The 16,696-nt window shown below is 36.8% G+C and overlaps 1 protein-coding gene across 1 annotated transcript in view; it reads left to right on the forward strand.

Moving 5' to 3' along the window:
* Positions 1–16,696, forward strand: part of TMEM131 (transmembrane protein 131) — a 213,815-nt gene that overhangs the window by 144,773 nt on the left and 52,346 nt on the right. Inside the window, exons 10-17 of the mRNA XM_032877892.1 lie at positions 96–152; positions 1,334–1,395; positions 10,667–10,775; positions 13,366–13,474; positions 14,252–14,405; positions 14,501–14,671; positions 15,932–16,042; positions 16,136–16,270. Of these exons, the coding sequence (XP_032733783.1) occupies positions 96–152; positions 1,334–1,395; positions 10,667–10,775; positions 13,366–13,474; positions 14,252–14,405; positions 14,501–14,671; positions 15,932–16,042; positions 16,136–16,270 (908 nt within the window). The remainder of the gene's footprint in view (positions 1–95; positions 153–1,333; positions 1,396–10,666; positions 10,776–13,365; positions 13,475–14,251; positions 14,406–14,500; positions 14,672–15,931; positions 16,043–16,135; positions 16,271–16,696) is intronic.

Raw genomic sequence — 16,696 nt, forward strand, 5'->3', positions numbered from 1 at the left:
AAAACCGAAGGAGCTGCAAGTGTGTTTGTTTTGTTTTTAGTACATCTTACTCTGGGCAAAGTAAAATCTAATGGTTTACTTTTCTCTTTTCCAAGCTCCTGGAATTTATTCCTCAACCGAAATGTTAGATTTTGGTACACTACGAACACAAGGTAAAGAAAAGAGACAGTATTTTTCTAAGTCTTTAAAAAAAAAAAAAAAAAAAAAAAACTCTGTTCAGAACAGTGCTGAATGGCTGACTCTTCTTTAACTCTTTGGTAACTCAGCTTTGGGAGTTACCTTTCAGTGAGTTACACGATCTCGTAGAAACCTACTGTTGGGAACTCCGAGCCCTCATGAGTTCATACCCCATTTCTCTGAGGGACACCATTGCCTACCAGGTGGGAAAGCAAGGTCATGAGATAAGTTAAGTCTTCTAAACAGAAGAATGAGGCAGAAGTTATAGTTTCTGAGTTTTTTAATCTAGTTTGTCACATATTCAGTTATGCTGAATCTTTTTTTTAATAGTAAAATAGGGGTGCCTAGGTGGCTCAGTGGGTTAAGCCTCTGCCTCCGGCTCGGGTCATGATCTCAGGGTCCTGGGATCGAGCCCCACATCGGGCTCTCTGCTCAGCGGGGAGCCTGCTTCCCCCTCTCTCTCTGCCTGCCTCTCTGCCTACTTATGATCTCTCTCTCTCTCAATATAAATAAATAAAATCTTTTTAAAAAAAATAAAAACAATAAAATAAAAAATAAACTATTTCTGGATTCTTAGAAGTAGATTATGCCATTTTATTATTAATTTTATTAATATTTTATTATTAACATTAATTATTCAGTTATATTATAATAACATAATGTTAAATTTGCCCCAGATGTTCAAAGAAAGTATTTGATTTCTAAAATTGAAATCACTCAAGTTAAAGGATTTATTAAGAAAAAAATAGAAATAGTTATAATTTGGGACTTCTGTGGCTCATGTATAATTAGAATTTGGTTGTTTAGGATTGAAGACCCCTTTTTGAAAACTAGATTTGGTTTTAATGTGATAATTTCACATTGCACATTATTAATTTGCTTCCTTATGCTTTCCTGGAAAACTGAAAGATTAGTAATAATGTCTAATTCCACTAAAAAATTATGTTTTGTTTTTCTGGTTATTTAGGAGGGCATGGTTCTTGTAATACACTGTATCCTTATGAGCTGGGTAGGATCACATTCTTTTTACTAATGTAATTGTAGTTCTTTTTCATGTTCTAGAATAGGTTCAGTCTCATATCTAATAAGGTAAAAATTCTAGCTTGCTGTAAAGCACACATGTTAAAGAAATATTTCTTTTCTTCAATTTTAACAGATCTACCAAAAGTTTTAAACCTTCATTTATTAAATTCAGGAACAAAAGATGTACCAATAACAGTAAGTTTTTATCTATTTTCTCCAAATTTATATATTCTCTGTTTTTAAACTTAAGGGAAAGTTAAAAATAATTAAACTCTTCTAAATGATTCTGTTTTATGGTGGCCTAGTGTAGTTGGGTTCTAAGTGTGATGTGAGAAACCTGTTCTTCCTCTAACCACCTTTAAAGATGAGAAGGAAAGTCGATGATCTTCCCCAAGCCAAGTCTGAACCAAAGTCCCTGAGGTTCTTCTTTAGGTGTCATTTAAGAAGCTTGTGTATTCTGATAAATCCTAGGATGTGTGCCATGTGCAAAGAAAAACGGGTTATAACGATTCCATCAGGTTTAGCTGTTAGACGTAAGGTATGGGTACGTAAAGAGAGAGGAGTAGAAAGGGTTCAGATGAGTTGGGAAATAATAATAAAGCAAAGAGATATGGTAGGTAATGTGAGAATGCTGTTAGTATTTGTCCAAAGTATCCTTCTAACTGGCAACTACTACAGCATGCTAGATAGCAGACTACAAACCAGGGTCATCTTTTTCCCTCACACATGCACATGAAACAAGTGAATTTTAGGCCTTACAGTGGAATTGGGGAGCCATTACATGATTTTAGGGGAAAAAAGAGAGACCCAAATTTTGCTTTGGTCCACAACTTTACCTCCTGGTGAAGTCCTGAAGATACATATATAGGAAATAATGGAAAAAGAAAGTACATTTTTATTATAATTTGTGCTAATGTCAGTAGCCTAAAATCAGAGAATTCTGATAAAATGAGATGCATCAAATAGGCATGAGACTTAGGGACCTTTGTCCATCCATGGCCAAACCCAGAGTTTTTAGCCAGCTGGTAGCATGGACCAAAGAGAGGAGAGTTTGCAAATCCTAAATGAGGGAGCGAGAGACGGTCATCCCAGGTAACCATATTTTAATGTACAGTAACTGTGCTCATTGATCATAGTCCAGGAAGTGTCCTGCTGTCTGACCTAGTATTTTTTGCTGCTAAGTAGAAGAACTAGGGAGATGGGGTCTGGTAGGGAGCTTCCCTGACTCTGCTCTGGGCTGAAACTGCCCCACTTGGAGTTCCTGCCTGTCCACTGTTGGCAGGCTGAAAGAAACCTGTGGTACAGTTGCCTGGGTCTGCTGTGATTCACACCCGTCCTTCTCAGGGGGTCCTTACATGTTGGGACCCCACCACAGATGACAAGGAACAGCTCTTTTGACCCGGCCACCCTGGTACCATTGAAACAAAACACAACAGTATGAACAGCAGCATTATATCTCTTTGTTATTTTTCTTTTTAAATAGCAGTTTGAAATATTTTTATATGCTTGCTTTTAAAAAAACTTTTTTTGATTCAGTTTTTTAAAAGTTTACCATCGAAGTCTCTGTGGAATGAACTCACCATGTTCTCCAGTAATGACCTTTCACATAAGAAAATACTACAGTGAATATTTCTGTTGTATGATATCTTTGTAATTCCTATTTTAGCAATAATTAATTACGTTTTCCTAAATACGTAATGCTGATTGTTACTATATTGAGGGGTTAGGGACTGATTTTGTCTCTTTAACTATATTGACATTTTCAAAGTATATGGAAAAATGAGCAAAAGAAGAACAGTGTAAATGTTTATAAAGATGTGAGTTATATGTGTGTTAATATGAACACCCTTCTGGACAAGGACCATTCTGTAATAATATACTTGTTTTCTTTGTTTGATGTTAAAATACCTATTGTCTTATAAAGGTAGCTATGTTTTGTTATTATTGTTTTCCAGTAGAATGAGTTGGGAAGTATTCTCTCCTCTTCTATTTTTGGGAAGAGTTTGGAAGAACTGGTGTTAACTCTTCTTAAATGTTTGGTAGAATTCACCAATGAAGTCCTGTGAGCCTGGGCTTCTCTTTGTGGGAAGTTTTAAAATTCAGTCTCTTTAGGCCTATTCAGATTGTCTGTTTCTTCTTGCCTCACTTTCAGTGGCTTTTGTCTTCCTAGAGATTTTGTCACTGTGTCTCAAGTTTCTAATTGTTTGGTGTACCAGTGTTCATAGTATTCCCTTATGATTCTTTTGTCCCTGTGAAGTAGGTAGCAATGTCCCATTTTTCATTCTTGATTTTAGTAAGTTAGTCTTCTCTGTATTTAAAGATGGTTTTGGTCAGTCTAGCTAAACGTTTGTCACTTCTGTTGTTCCTTTGAAAAAGGGCAGCTGGGTGGCTCCATCAGTTAAGCCTCTGCCTTCGGTAGCGCATGATCCCACAATCCTGGGATCAAGTCCTACATTGGGCTGCCTCCTTGGCAGGGAGTCTGTTGCTTTCTCTTTCTTTGTCAAGTAAGTAAATAAAATCTTTAAAAGAATTAATTTTTGGTTTTGTTAATTTTCTCTATTTTTCTTTGTCTGCCATTAAAACATCCTTTAGCTGATGAGTAAAGATGGTAGAGAGTAGGAGAACCCCTTTGTTCCCTTGATACCATTATCCTCACATTTGCAAACTAAAAAAATAGAAATCTGTTAGAGTTCCCTCTCCAACCATGAACACACACACGTTCTAGGTTGTAGCAGTCAATGAAATGCAAAGGCCTCTGTATCACTAAAATGTTAACATTTTAAAATCTTTCTTTACCCAGAATTATGATTGTTTTTGTTAAAAATTTTCTGAGTTCGCTTATCTGGGTTTCCTCCATAATAGAATATAATTCCTTCTGCTAGATTTGTTTAGATTCTATTGGCTACAACCTACTTACCTTTTTGAACTTTTTGATACTGATTTCTTCTTTAGCCCATTTGGCTACATAGAGCACATTTACTGTATCCGTGGTAGTATATCCACCACTCCTCCCAGCCCTTTTTCTCTGGGGTGAGCTCAAGTGCTTTCTCCACTGGGAAAGCCTCTTCTAGCACAGCTTCCTGGCAGCACACTGGAAGATCCCTCTTGTGCTGCAGGTGGCAGCTCTTCGCCTGTAGGGCAGGCACTGACTGTCACTAATGGATCACCCGGCTGTTGCCTCAGTTCGAGATGTCTGATAATTTTTATTTTTGTGTGTTCTCCATGCTCTTTGTCCATGGTTGGTTTCTTCTGTCCTTGGGACGCCATTGCACAGGGCAGGGTTGTTGTGAGAGCTTTCTTGTTGGGCACACTTGACGCCTGCAACTCACTTCCCCAAATGTGAGGGTTTAGAGATTTGATAGGAAAATGACTTTACTTAGCCCAAGCAATTTTGTCCAACTTTTTACATACAATGAACGGACCAAAACAAATGTCTTTTGGGACACCTGGATGGCTCAGTCACCCAGGTGTCTGCCTTCGGCTTAGGTCATGATCCTGGGGTCCTGGGATAGAGCCCCACATCAGACTCCATGCTCAGGGGGGGAGTCTACTTCTCCCACTGCCTGCCTCTCCCCTGCTTGTGCTCTCTCTAACAAATAAATAAATAAAATCTTGTTTTTTAAATGCCTTTTTCAATAAACATTTTCTTAAAAAATGAAATTATCAATCATAAGAATATGAATGAAAAAATACCATAGTTAGGAAAGAGAAGGAAATTCAGTTATAAAAGAGAAGGAAAGAGGCTCATGTTCCTCCTTTTTCTTAGAGAGTTTTAGGATACATTATAAGTCAACATTTTTGTTCTTACTATGGGTCAGGCACTATGCTAGGTTCTTTACATGGATTATCTTATTTAATACATGGATCACCTTATTTAATACAGGAGTCCTATAACATACACAGGTTCTGATTTTCCAAAGAAGGTAAACTGGAAGAGATTATGCTGAGTGAAATAAGTCAAGCAGAGAGAGTCAATTATCATATGGTTTCACTTATTTGTGGAGCATAACAAATAGCATGGAGGACAAGGGGAGATGGAGAGGAAAAGGGAGTTGAGGGAAATTGGAAGGGGAGGTGAACCATGAGAGACTATGGACTCTGAAAAACAACCTGAGAGTTTTGGAGGGGCGGGGTGGGAGGTTGGGGGAACCAGGTGGTGGGTATTAGAGAGGGCACGGATTGCATGGAGCACTGGGTGTGGTGCAAAAACAATGAATACTGTTACGCTGAAAAGAAATTAAAAAAAATTTTTTTTTAAAGACTTCTTCAACCATAAAAACTCAAAAGTTACTTAAAAGTATATTAGTATATAATGACACCAATCAAGTCTTTGCAAATATATCATTTTAATTTCATATTTAGTATTTCTCCTAAAATCCTATTGATCTATAATACTTGTCTGTATATCTGCATGTGTAGCTACCCGTGTATGTATTTTTTCTAATATCCAGAGCCTAAACTCTGCCAGTGTTTTGATAGTCTTGTCATATTTCCTCATTCATTCTTCCTTTATTCACCCAGTAAATATTTAATGAGCGTCAGCTATATGCCAGCTTCTGTGCGAAGTACTGAGAACACAGCAGTAAATCAAACAACCAAGGTTTCCACCCCTATTGAGCTCACTTTTTAGCTGAGAGACTGATGACCAGTATACAACATAATTGTAAATTGAACCAAGTTCTAACAAAAAAAGAAACAGAATGGCATGTAAGTGGGGGGAGGGAGATGGTTTAGATAGGGTTGTCTCTGAGGAGCTGACATTTGAGGTAATAACTGAAGAGTAAGCAGTTGGCACCCATAAGAGAAGCTGGCAGATGAAAGTTCCCATCAAAGGGAACGGCAAGTGCAAAAGCCTGAGGCAGGAACAGCTTTGGATGTCATGGGAAACAAGGAAGGGTTGAATGTATAAGGTGAGGGCCAGAGAGTTAATCATGGCTTTCTGTGCTTTGGGAAGTGTTTAGATTTTATTATAAGTGCAACAGCAAATTACAGAATTTTAAGCAAGGGAGTGACATCATCTGATTTGTAAAGGTCATCATCTGTGTAAAGGTCATAGTAGCTACTTTGTGGAGAATGCACTACGTAGAGTTAGGAGTCTATTGCACTGGTCCACTTGAGATGATGTTAGCTTAGACTGCTTACCTTATCGGCCAGGGGACAAGCCCATCTACCACGGAAACTGAGTTTTAAGAGAGCTTCCTAAAGTTTTTTTTCCCTTTCTGCATAGCATGCCAGACATAGAGACTGACACATTTTTAAAAGTGCCCCTGCCTCTGTCCATTTCACAGATATGTAACATCTTAATCAGAAGCTGGAGGGTTTTTTAATTCCCCTTCAGGGAATTCAGAGTCTCTTCATCTTTCTAGATATGGGAACCCTAAAGCAAGTGTCTCAAAATAAAAGTTTCTTACCTGCAATTGGACAAGATACCTGGTTCAAGCCTACCTGACATTGATGGTGTATAATGCAACTCTGAGAATATGATTTTCCTCAACACTTAAAAAACATTAGTGTGGTATAAATGATGGAATAAATTCGCATAAGATATCTTAAGAGGAACATTTGCATAAAGTTTCCTTACTGATAATGAATAAGAAACACAGATATATTTGTCAGTTTTACCACTGTCAACTTGATGTGAGCTTTAGTGAATTTGTGTAGCTACTGTTAAAAATACAATTGTTATATTCTGAAAGGTGTTTTCCTTACTTGCTCAAATGTTTTTGTAAGTAGTTTTAGAGTGTCCTGGACCTTTGAATCTTACTTGAGAGTTACTGAGCTTTAATTGGGTATGAATATCATGAGAAAAGGCTAGAACTATATTTAGAACATGTGCAAGCTGCCTTTCCTGGGAATCTTGCCATATTTTTTCACTTCTCAATTATCTTTAGTAAGCAACAGTTAGTGACTGATACTAAAACAGATTGTTAGTGTGAATATGCTTAATACAAGTTAATGATTATGTATTATTTTTCCTTTAAAGCCACCAGAATGAGCCAACTATTTAAGTGTTTTGTTTGGCCGTGTTTTTGTTTCTTTGGAAAATGAATTTTAACTGGTTTAGGGTTGGGTGTTTGTTTTTTTTTTTTTTAATGATAATAAGTGAACAGATCATCCATATAAAACACAAATCAATTAAATACTTACTGTTGCTATAATATATATACATATATATTATATATGTAATAATACTGAATATAAAAATTTTCCTCTGGTAAGGAAAATCTTTAATATGTTTCATGTGAGAAAAACATTTTTCATCAAGTATTCTAAGATCTTACTTCTTACAGTGACTATATATTTTTAATTTAAATTCAATTTAATTAACATATATTGTAATTAGTTTCAGGGGTAGAATTTCGTGATTCATCAGTTGCAAATAACACCCAGTGCTCATTACATCAAGTGCCCTCCTTAATGCCCATCACCCAGTTACCCTGTTCCCTGACCCACCTCTGCTCCAGCAACCCTCAGTTTGTTTCTTATAGTTAAGAGCCTGTTATGGTTTGCCTCCCTTTCTGTTTTCATCTTATTTTATTTTCCTTCCCTTCCCCTATGTTCATCTGTTTTGTTTCTTAAATTCCACATACAAGTGAAAGCATATGGTATTTGTCTTTCTCTCACTGACTGACTTTGCTTAGCATAATATCCTCTGGTTCCATCCACATCATTGCAAATGGCAAGATTTCACTTATTTTTAATGGCTGAGTAATATTCCATTGTATATACATACAACCTCTTTATCCATTCATCTGTCAGTGGACATCTGGGCTCTTTCCATATTTTGGCTATTGTGAACATTGCTACTATAAACAATGGGGTTCAGATGCCCCTTCGAATCACTATGTTTGTATCCTTTGGGGTAAATAGTGCAATTGCTGGGTCGTAGGGCAGCTCTACTTTTAACTTTTTGAGGAACCTCCATACTGTTTCCCAGAGGGGCTGCACCAGTTTGCATTCCCACCAACAACTTAGAGTGACTGTATTTTAATAAATATCATTGCTTAGCTATTTCTGGTTTGTGCAGGCTGATAACACTCAAAAAGTGTTGTGGTTGTTCCTACTGAACTGCCACCTTAGGCATGTTTGAAAATGGTCAAGATTTTGTTGCTGCTCTGTCGCGTTCAGTAGAGCATGTAACAGTCCTCTGCAAACTATAGAGCTTTATCTGATCATCTCTCTAACAAATCTCGACCTCAGGAGAAAAGTGGCTCATTTGAATAAAGAACAAAATTAATAGAATCACAAAACTTTGTAGATAGATGGAATCTGAGAAAATACCTAATCCAATCCTGGTGTTTTCAAGCAGGAAAAATAAGGCCCAGAGTAGATGGGCAGCTTACTCAAACTGACACTTCTACTTAAATAGTTAATTTCTTCTTTGTGCATAAACCCATCACTATGGGACTGTCACATATGCTTCTGTACTGCTCTCCATTCTTTTGAAAGAAGTATTAGTGTAGTAGTATAGTATATGAGACCTTTCCTATTTGTAGTTTATCTCACAGGTGAAACTGCGTTGTTTTATTCTTAAAAATAACACACACATGCACACACAGCCTTCAAGGAAGGAAGGGATTTGTATTTTAAATGATTGCTACTAACAGCAAGCTTATTGATAATAAATATATCAATATGAACAAATCCACTTGCAGCTCCAATTAGAGATTCAAAAACAAATGAGAAATTCAGAAGAAAGATAAACTACTGAGAGAGCCTGGGGCCAAGAGCTCAGGCAGGCTATTATGATTTCCAGCTCAGAGAACTGCAGAACCACCGTCCGGTCCAATAAAGACAAACAGCGGTGAGAAGGGAGATGCCCCACCATTTAATCATCATGTGTATAACCAGGTTTGTTCCCTTGGATCACGGACACAATGCAAAAAGAGTTTTTCTTCATACTCCTCTCAGGCGCTTCTTGTGCCTTCCTGCAACTGCCCTTCATTCGGTTTAGTCAGATTTCCACTTTTATAGATCAACTGGAAGGGTGGGTAGGGATCTGACTGTGCCCGTGTTAGCAGGTGCACCTGGTGAGTGTCACAGAAGTTCTTTCTATGGGAAGCATCAGGCTTTGACAACAAGTTCAGGAAGCCCCTGAAAATTCAGCAAAAACCCTAGAAAGGTTTCAAGACCCAAGTAAGATTCAAATTGAATTCTAAAGGAATATTATTGATCAAGATTTGTATACAGTACCATGACTTCATTCACACATGTTTAGGCAGTAGGATGCCAAGTAGAGGGCCCAGACCCTGGATCAAGTCAGGACACCCGGTTTCCAGCCCCACTTCTTGATGCCTAGGTATTGAAACATCTCTTCGTACTGCAAGATTCTCTTCATCTGTAAAACAGGGAAGCAGGTTGGGATCTTTGTTCCTTCCAATGAAAAATGCTTTGTGTCAGTAAAGATTAAAAAAAAACAAAAAACAAAAAACTAACGGGGCACCTGGGTGGCCCATTCAGTTAAGTGTCTTCCTTCAGCTCAGATCATGATCCTGGGCTCCTGGGATTGAGCCTCGCATCAGGCACCCTGCTCAGCGGGGAGTCCGCTTCTCCCTCTGCCCATTCACCTGCTTGTGCTTTCTCTCTCTCTCTCACTCTCTCTCTCTCAAATAAACAAATGTAAACTTAAAAAAAAAAAAAAGGGTAACTGCACTTTAAAATGCATTTATTTTTCTAGCTTGCTCCAAAACTACAAACTTTTACTGTGTTTGTTATTATAGGTTTAGTTGGTGAATAGAAAGATACGATTTTTTAAATTAAAACTGTTCTGACCTCTCCGAGCTATACAGCCCTTCAGTCCTCCCCATTGCTCAGGCCCACAGCTGGGAGCACAGCCCTATACAGTAAGAGCAGCATGCCTCACTTGCACAGCCATGCCCTAGAGACATAGAGAAAGTACCACCAAAAGTGGGATCTGCAAAACTACTGGCAAAGGGGTACCGGCTCCCAAATTCATGTTCATTCTTCATATAGTCAGGATATTACATTTATTATTGTGGAGTTCTTTAAGAAGGACCCTATCATAAATCTTCATGTCTCCTTCTCTCTTAATATGAACTGGGCACTTGTTTAGAAAATAAATACTTTTCTGTTTTATGTATTCATACCTAGTGTACTGGTTTGTCTCTAGATTTTTACACTCACCTATCATACACTTTTCCTCTAGCCATCATTTTATTTCATGAAGATTCTTTTAATTGTGTTATGTTAGTCACCATAAAATACATCATTAGGTTTTGATGCAGTGTTCCAAGATTCATTGTTTATGTACAACACCCAGCACTCATGGAGATACTCTAATGACATTAATGTGAACTTGTGTCGTTTGGCCTGTTCTATTTAAAGGGAGCACGTAAAGTAAAACTTTTCCAGTTTTGATTCTGCCTCACTTTTCAGTACACTCTCCAGTATAAAGTAACTGAGCCATTAGACCAAAATAAGGCTGTATATATTTTTCTGTTTGCAGAGTGTTCGACCTACACCACAAAATGACGCTATAACGGTACACTTTAAACCAATTACATTGAAAGCTTCAGAAAGTAAATATACCAAGGTTGCAAGTATTAGTTTTGATGGTAAGTATTAAGCTTTCTCTCTCTACTGAAGTGATCTTATTTTGATAAACCAGAAGCATGTATATTGATATCTTAGGGTAGAAACACTGACCATTTACAGTCAGATTTTATATTACTGCTTAGGTTGGTTTATCTTACAAACCATCACAAACTCTTATTTGATTGCTTCATGAAAGAAAATGCAAGTTCATAAACTGCAATTAGTATTAGCAAATATGTTAGGATTAGAATTAAATTTTTGTAATCTGTGTTTTCACATATATACCTAGTAAGGTTTGCCTTAACAATGAAGTCATTATTTTTTGTAATTGAGTGGTAATGTATTTGAATTTCAGAAGTGCGTTTGAATTTGAGACTAGAAATAAAGTATTCTCTGTAACAGTTTCACATATTGGCTTTTTAAACAAGGCAGACAGTTCTGCCTAACCTAAAATAATAGCCTTCATGATAGCATTGTCAAATTAGAGAACTGTTATTTCAGACATGTATACTATATATTTTGACATTTGAAATGTTGACCCAGACTTTACCATATTTTAATAGCATGTTCTTATTCAGCTTTGCCCACTTTACTAGAACATTTATTGAGTTTGCTGTCAGAAATTTTTAAATAGTGATTTAGTGGCTGCTTAGCTGTACTTATTGAGAACTGACACTCAAATGGGACTCTTCTCATAAGGGCCCTTGCAAATGAGGAGCCCCAAAGCTTACACTTCGGCTTTATGATAAAGCCACCTCCACTCATAGCCCACATTTTACAGCTAACTGCTCATCAGAAAAGAGCATTTGATTACTCTGCCCTACCGAGTGTAGCAGAATACTGGAAGACTCTACACAGTGTTTGTAAGAGCATCTGTGCTTACTCCTTGTACATGAAGAGCTCTGGGGAGGTTCTGGAGCAGTGCACAGGCTGGGTGCCAAGCTTTAGTGTTCATCTTATGAGCTCAGAGAAAACTCCTGAAGAAACAAGATTAAATATGTGGCATACTTTCATAACCCAGCTATCAGGAAATAGTATTGTAGAAGGTTTTGATGCCCCAGTTACTTCCAAATCTGTGATAAATTATCTTCTGTGTTGCTGGAATACCACAGTCATGTCTACCAGTATCAGCATCAGTGAGTGCCTTCTCTTCTCTCAACAAGGAGAGCAGCTGGTAGTATCCTGAACCTGAGAACTTTCAGGATCCATCCTTCTGATAAATTCAGGCAGTGGGGGAGTGTGCACCAAGAGCAGGTGTGCTGTATAGTTCTCCCACGCTCTTCTTCTCCAGCTCCTGAATCGACAACCCAGTGAATGATTCCCTTCTTGAAATAAATTAATGTCAGTACCTTTAGTTCTTCTGAGATCACAGGCTCTAAAAAAAGTATTTCTTAAATTATGTAGTATTAATAAAAGGAAAAGCATCTTTTAAACCAATGCTACATTTCTTAAACGTGGTTTTTATCATCATGGGAAAATCCTTCCACCTTTCACCTCCCACCTCCCCTTCTACCACCCCAGTGCATGGTGGGTATATTGTACAGCATCCTAAGATAATGAGCCCAGTAAGGGCTACACAGCAAACAGAAAGAAATGAGGATTAATGCAAGTTTTAAAAATCTGAAATCACTGTCTGTACATAGCCATATACTAGATGTCATACCATCTTTTTTATTTTTCTTTCTTTGTGCTAACGTTGGGTAACACACATTTGCAGAACTCACATGAAGTTCTCCTAACTAGAAGTGTTCCTAAACTACCTTAAGTGGGATAAAGATAAACAGCTTCTTTATTTGCTTTGAAAAGAACATCTAATGGGTACCCAGAATGGATCCAACTGAATCTCTTTCTGTAATTCCAGATGGAATTATTTATAATGCTACAAAATTTAAAGATTTTACTTCATCTCTGAGGACAGTATGATGGCTTAACACTCTTGTGTTAGGCTTGGCTAATACAGAAGTCAGAGCTCGCAGCTCCTGACACTTTTTGTTCCATGACACTTTACTGATATTTATTCCATGCTATTTTACTGATATTTATAACATGGCTCTGGCATACAAGGAATGTTAGTTCTTGATACAGCTGTAAACCAGTGGTTCTCAGTGGGAGCTGGTTTTGCTTCCCAGGCCAGGGGACATTCGGCAGTGTCCACAGCCATTGCTGGTTGTCTCATTTGGGAGGCTGCTACTGCTGTCTAGGGGCCTGGGATGCAGCTGAGCATCCTCCAGTGCCCAGGACAGGCAGCCCCTGCAACCCAGAAGGAACTAACCTGTCCCAAAATGTTAGTAGTGCCCAGTGTGAAAAGCGCTGGTGTAAGGAAAGCCGTAGCTTCAGGCTCCATGGAAGCAGCTCAAATAACTATTTTTTTCTTCCTCAATTATGTTCACTTGCTAATTCCTTGTCTGTTTAATCCCATTACAGGAAAATTAAAATATTTCTCCCTTTTTTGGATGAAAAATGTGATATTTGATGTATCAGAGTCTGTTTGCCAATCTGAAAGCTCAACTTTGTTTTTTAAAGATTTTGTTAGTCTGTAGTCACTCTCAACCTCTGTAGAAACTCTTGTAACAAAACGTGACAGAGATTGTTTTTTATGTTTCCTTTTAGCATCAAAGGCAAAAAAACCATCTCAGTTTTCTGGGAAAATAACTGTTAAAGCAAAGGAAAAGAGTTATTCTAAACTCGAAATACCATATCAGGCAGAAGTATTAGATGGGTGAGTTTCTCTTTAAAATAAGCTTTACAACTTTTCGCTAATCGGTAAATTGTTTTTCTACTAATTGACCTTAGCAAAAGTAGTAACCAAATTCACATGAACCCCCTGGAATTACTATTAGAAAAACAACTTACACTTCATAGTTTTTACTTTTTTAGAAGAAAAAGGTAAATGGGATGATAGGATTTGGGCTTAAATGAAGTCTTAGTGATTCAGTAATAACAGAAAAAGGAATCTATGATTTTTAAATAACATTTAAATCATTGGAGCTATTTCCTTTCTGTAATTCCTTTTGTAACATACAAGTGGTTGTGTTTTGTTATTAAAGCATATTGTCACTTGAAACAAAATCGTGTTCTAGAATTACAACTTTTTATAAATGGGAAATAATATAATGTAGTTCATTTTTTATTATACTTAAAACAATAATAGTTTAATATGCAACTTGGTAGGAACTCATTTTAACAAAGCTGGTCACAGTTAAATGATAAACATGATCTTTTTTAGGTAGCTTAAAACTTTGTTAATATGTTCTTGATTTTAATTATTCAATTGCATATAATTCAATAGAGAATAATTCTTTATGTTACATATCAGTATTTTGCAGTCTAAGGTTTGTTTTAAATCGTGTGCTCAAGCTCTAAAATATTCATTGTTCTGATTCTCCAATAACAGTCTTTAATGCTAAATGTAAAATTAATACAACAGAAGAACTTGGATTTTAAATTAACGCATAGAGATAAAAATGATTTATTTTGTTTATGTTTTTTCAAATAGTTATTTGGGATTTGATCATGCTGCCACATTATTTCACATCCGAGACAGTCCTGCTGACCCTGTGGAAAGGCCGATTTACCTGACTAACACTTTCAGCTTTGCTATCCTCATTCATGATGTATTGCTACCAGAAGAAGCCAAAACAATGTTTAAAGTATGTCTGGGACCCCCCCCCATATTCTTCATTTTATTGATCTACCAACTAGATGATGCTGACCCATTGTTTTTTTCTCTCCCCTCATTTCCTAGGTTCACAACTTCAGCAAACCAGTCTTAATTCTCCCAAACGAATCAGGATACATTTTTACTCTGTTTTTTATGCCCTCCACATTGTCCATGCACATAGATAACAATATTTTACTTATTACCAATGCTTCTAAATTTCATTTACCTGTGCGGGTATATACAGGCTTTTTAGATGTAAGTATGTTGTCTACCTTTAACATTTAAGCTCCCAGCCGATCTTTTTTGTGTTCAGGTATTATTAGGCGATCATTTTGTACGTGCTTAAACTTTGCCGTTTTCTGAGCTCTACAAGTTGCTCTAATCTCTCCTCTTAGTACTTTCAAGGTAACTTGTTTTCACCCTTCCCAGTAGCCATCTCTTGTAGGGACACAGTTCAGTCCTTTTGTGACAGCTGGCATTTAGATCTTTTCCACATTGTGCTTTCTCTTGGTTTTTCTTTTAAACAGTTATAGTCACGGGGAAACTGAAAACAAACTAAGTGGAAGAAAATAATAAGCAAAAAAAAATAATAATACAAGGAGGGCAAAGAGGAAATTATTTAAGGAGGTGGTGACCAAAATCAGGAAATACGGGGGTGCCTGGGTGGCTCAATGGGTTAAAGCCTCTGCCTTCGGCTCAGGTCATGAACCCAGGGTCCTGGGATTGAGCCCCGTATCAGGCTCTCTGCTCAGCGGGGAGCCTGCTTCCTCCTCTCTCTCTCTCTCTGCCTGCCTCTCTGCTGACTTACAATCTCTGTCAAATAAATAAATAAATAAATCTTAAAAAAAAAAAAATCAGGAAATCCAGCATAAAGAAAAGAACCAAATAATAAGAGAGTAAGGTGGTAAAAACACACAGTTGAAATAGCAGAAAAGAATAAAGGTCATTCTAATACAGAAAAGAAGCCGAGGCTGGGGTCTAAACTAAGCTATCCTTAGGATAATCAATGAAAGAACTTTAGATAAGAAATAAAACTGGTAAGAAAGATATGAAAGATAAAATGAAAATTAGAACATATAGAGATGTAGTTCTCTAAAAAGTCAACATCAGTAAGAATTTAAGAGCTGAGGGGACTTCTCCTTCATTTGTTTTGCTTGAGTGATTACACATTTTTGGCTACTCTCATGAATACGTTGTTTACTAAGACCAAGGACTTTTTGCCTAAGCTCTGGGGCTCTACTTACCTGTGCCTAGTACTTTAGCTTCCTGCTTCTTTTATGGGTCTTTAGAGGAGAAATAGTTATTCTGTAGAGACTATGAATGTCTTCATTTCTAATTACTGAAAATACTTCATTGTACAGAATTCTTAATTATATTTTATATATTTGTATCTATGTATATATTGCCATAAAATATAGAAACCTTAGTATGTTTATATAGCTACTTTCTCTTGATAACATGCTTTTATATAAGTGTGATTTAATGTTTAATCTGTTTTTTTTTATATCTTTCCAGTACTTTGTATTACCCCCGAAAATAGAGGAACGTTTCATAGATTTTGGCATATTGAGTGCTACAGAAGCAAGTAATATTTTATTTGCAATTATAAACAGCAATCCAATTGAGGTAAGAAAAAAATTTGTTTTTATTCTAAGTCACATTTAGGGATTTTATGCTAGAGCTACAGTAATACCTTTCATATCTTTCTCTTTTTTTAAGTTGGCTATAAAAAGTTGGCACATCATAGGAGACGGTTTATCAATAGAACTGGTAGCTACTGAAAGAGGCAACAGAACTACAATAATTGCAAGCCTTCCGGAATTAGAAAAGTCATCTTTATCAGACCAGTCATCAGTAAGCAAACTTTCTTATTGTTTCCTTAAACTTACTTATATGTTTAAACCCCAAATAAAAGACTATTCCTATGACACATACTTGAACTAATGTTTTTATGAGACTCTTAATAGCATCAGTTATTTGATATTAAAAGGTTCTTTAGATAATCTACTTCAACTCCCTTCTTTTATGATGAGGGCACTTGAAACCCAAAGGAGTTAAGTTCTAGCTTGTCATAAAAAGTTCCGTAACAAAGAAAATTTAAATGATCTTTTTGTAACACAAGTGTCATTACAAGAGAAGTTCCCATTGGTACTACACTAACCCTGTGTTCATTGAATTTACTTGGCCAAAGAGATAGCCCTGTGCATTGGTAGAAAGTGTTTTTAGTTATACAGAATATTTCTGGACCGTTTTCCGTAAGTGAGACAAACCTTGTTTGAT

This window comes from Lontra canadensis, unplaced genomic scaffold (genome assembly GCF_010015895.1).
Source record: "Lontra canadensis isolate GAN:19392208 unplaced genomic scaffold, GSC_riverotter_1.0 scaffold61, whole genome shotgun sequence".
Lineage (NCBI taxonomy): Eukaryota > Metazoa > Chordata > Mammalia > Carnivora > Mustelidae > Lontra > Lontra canadensis.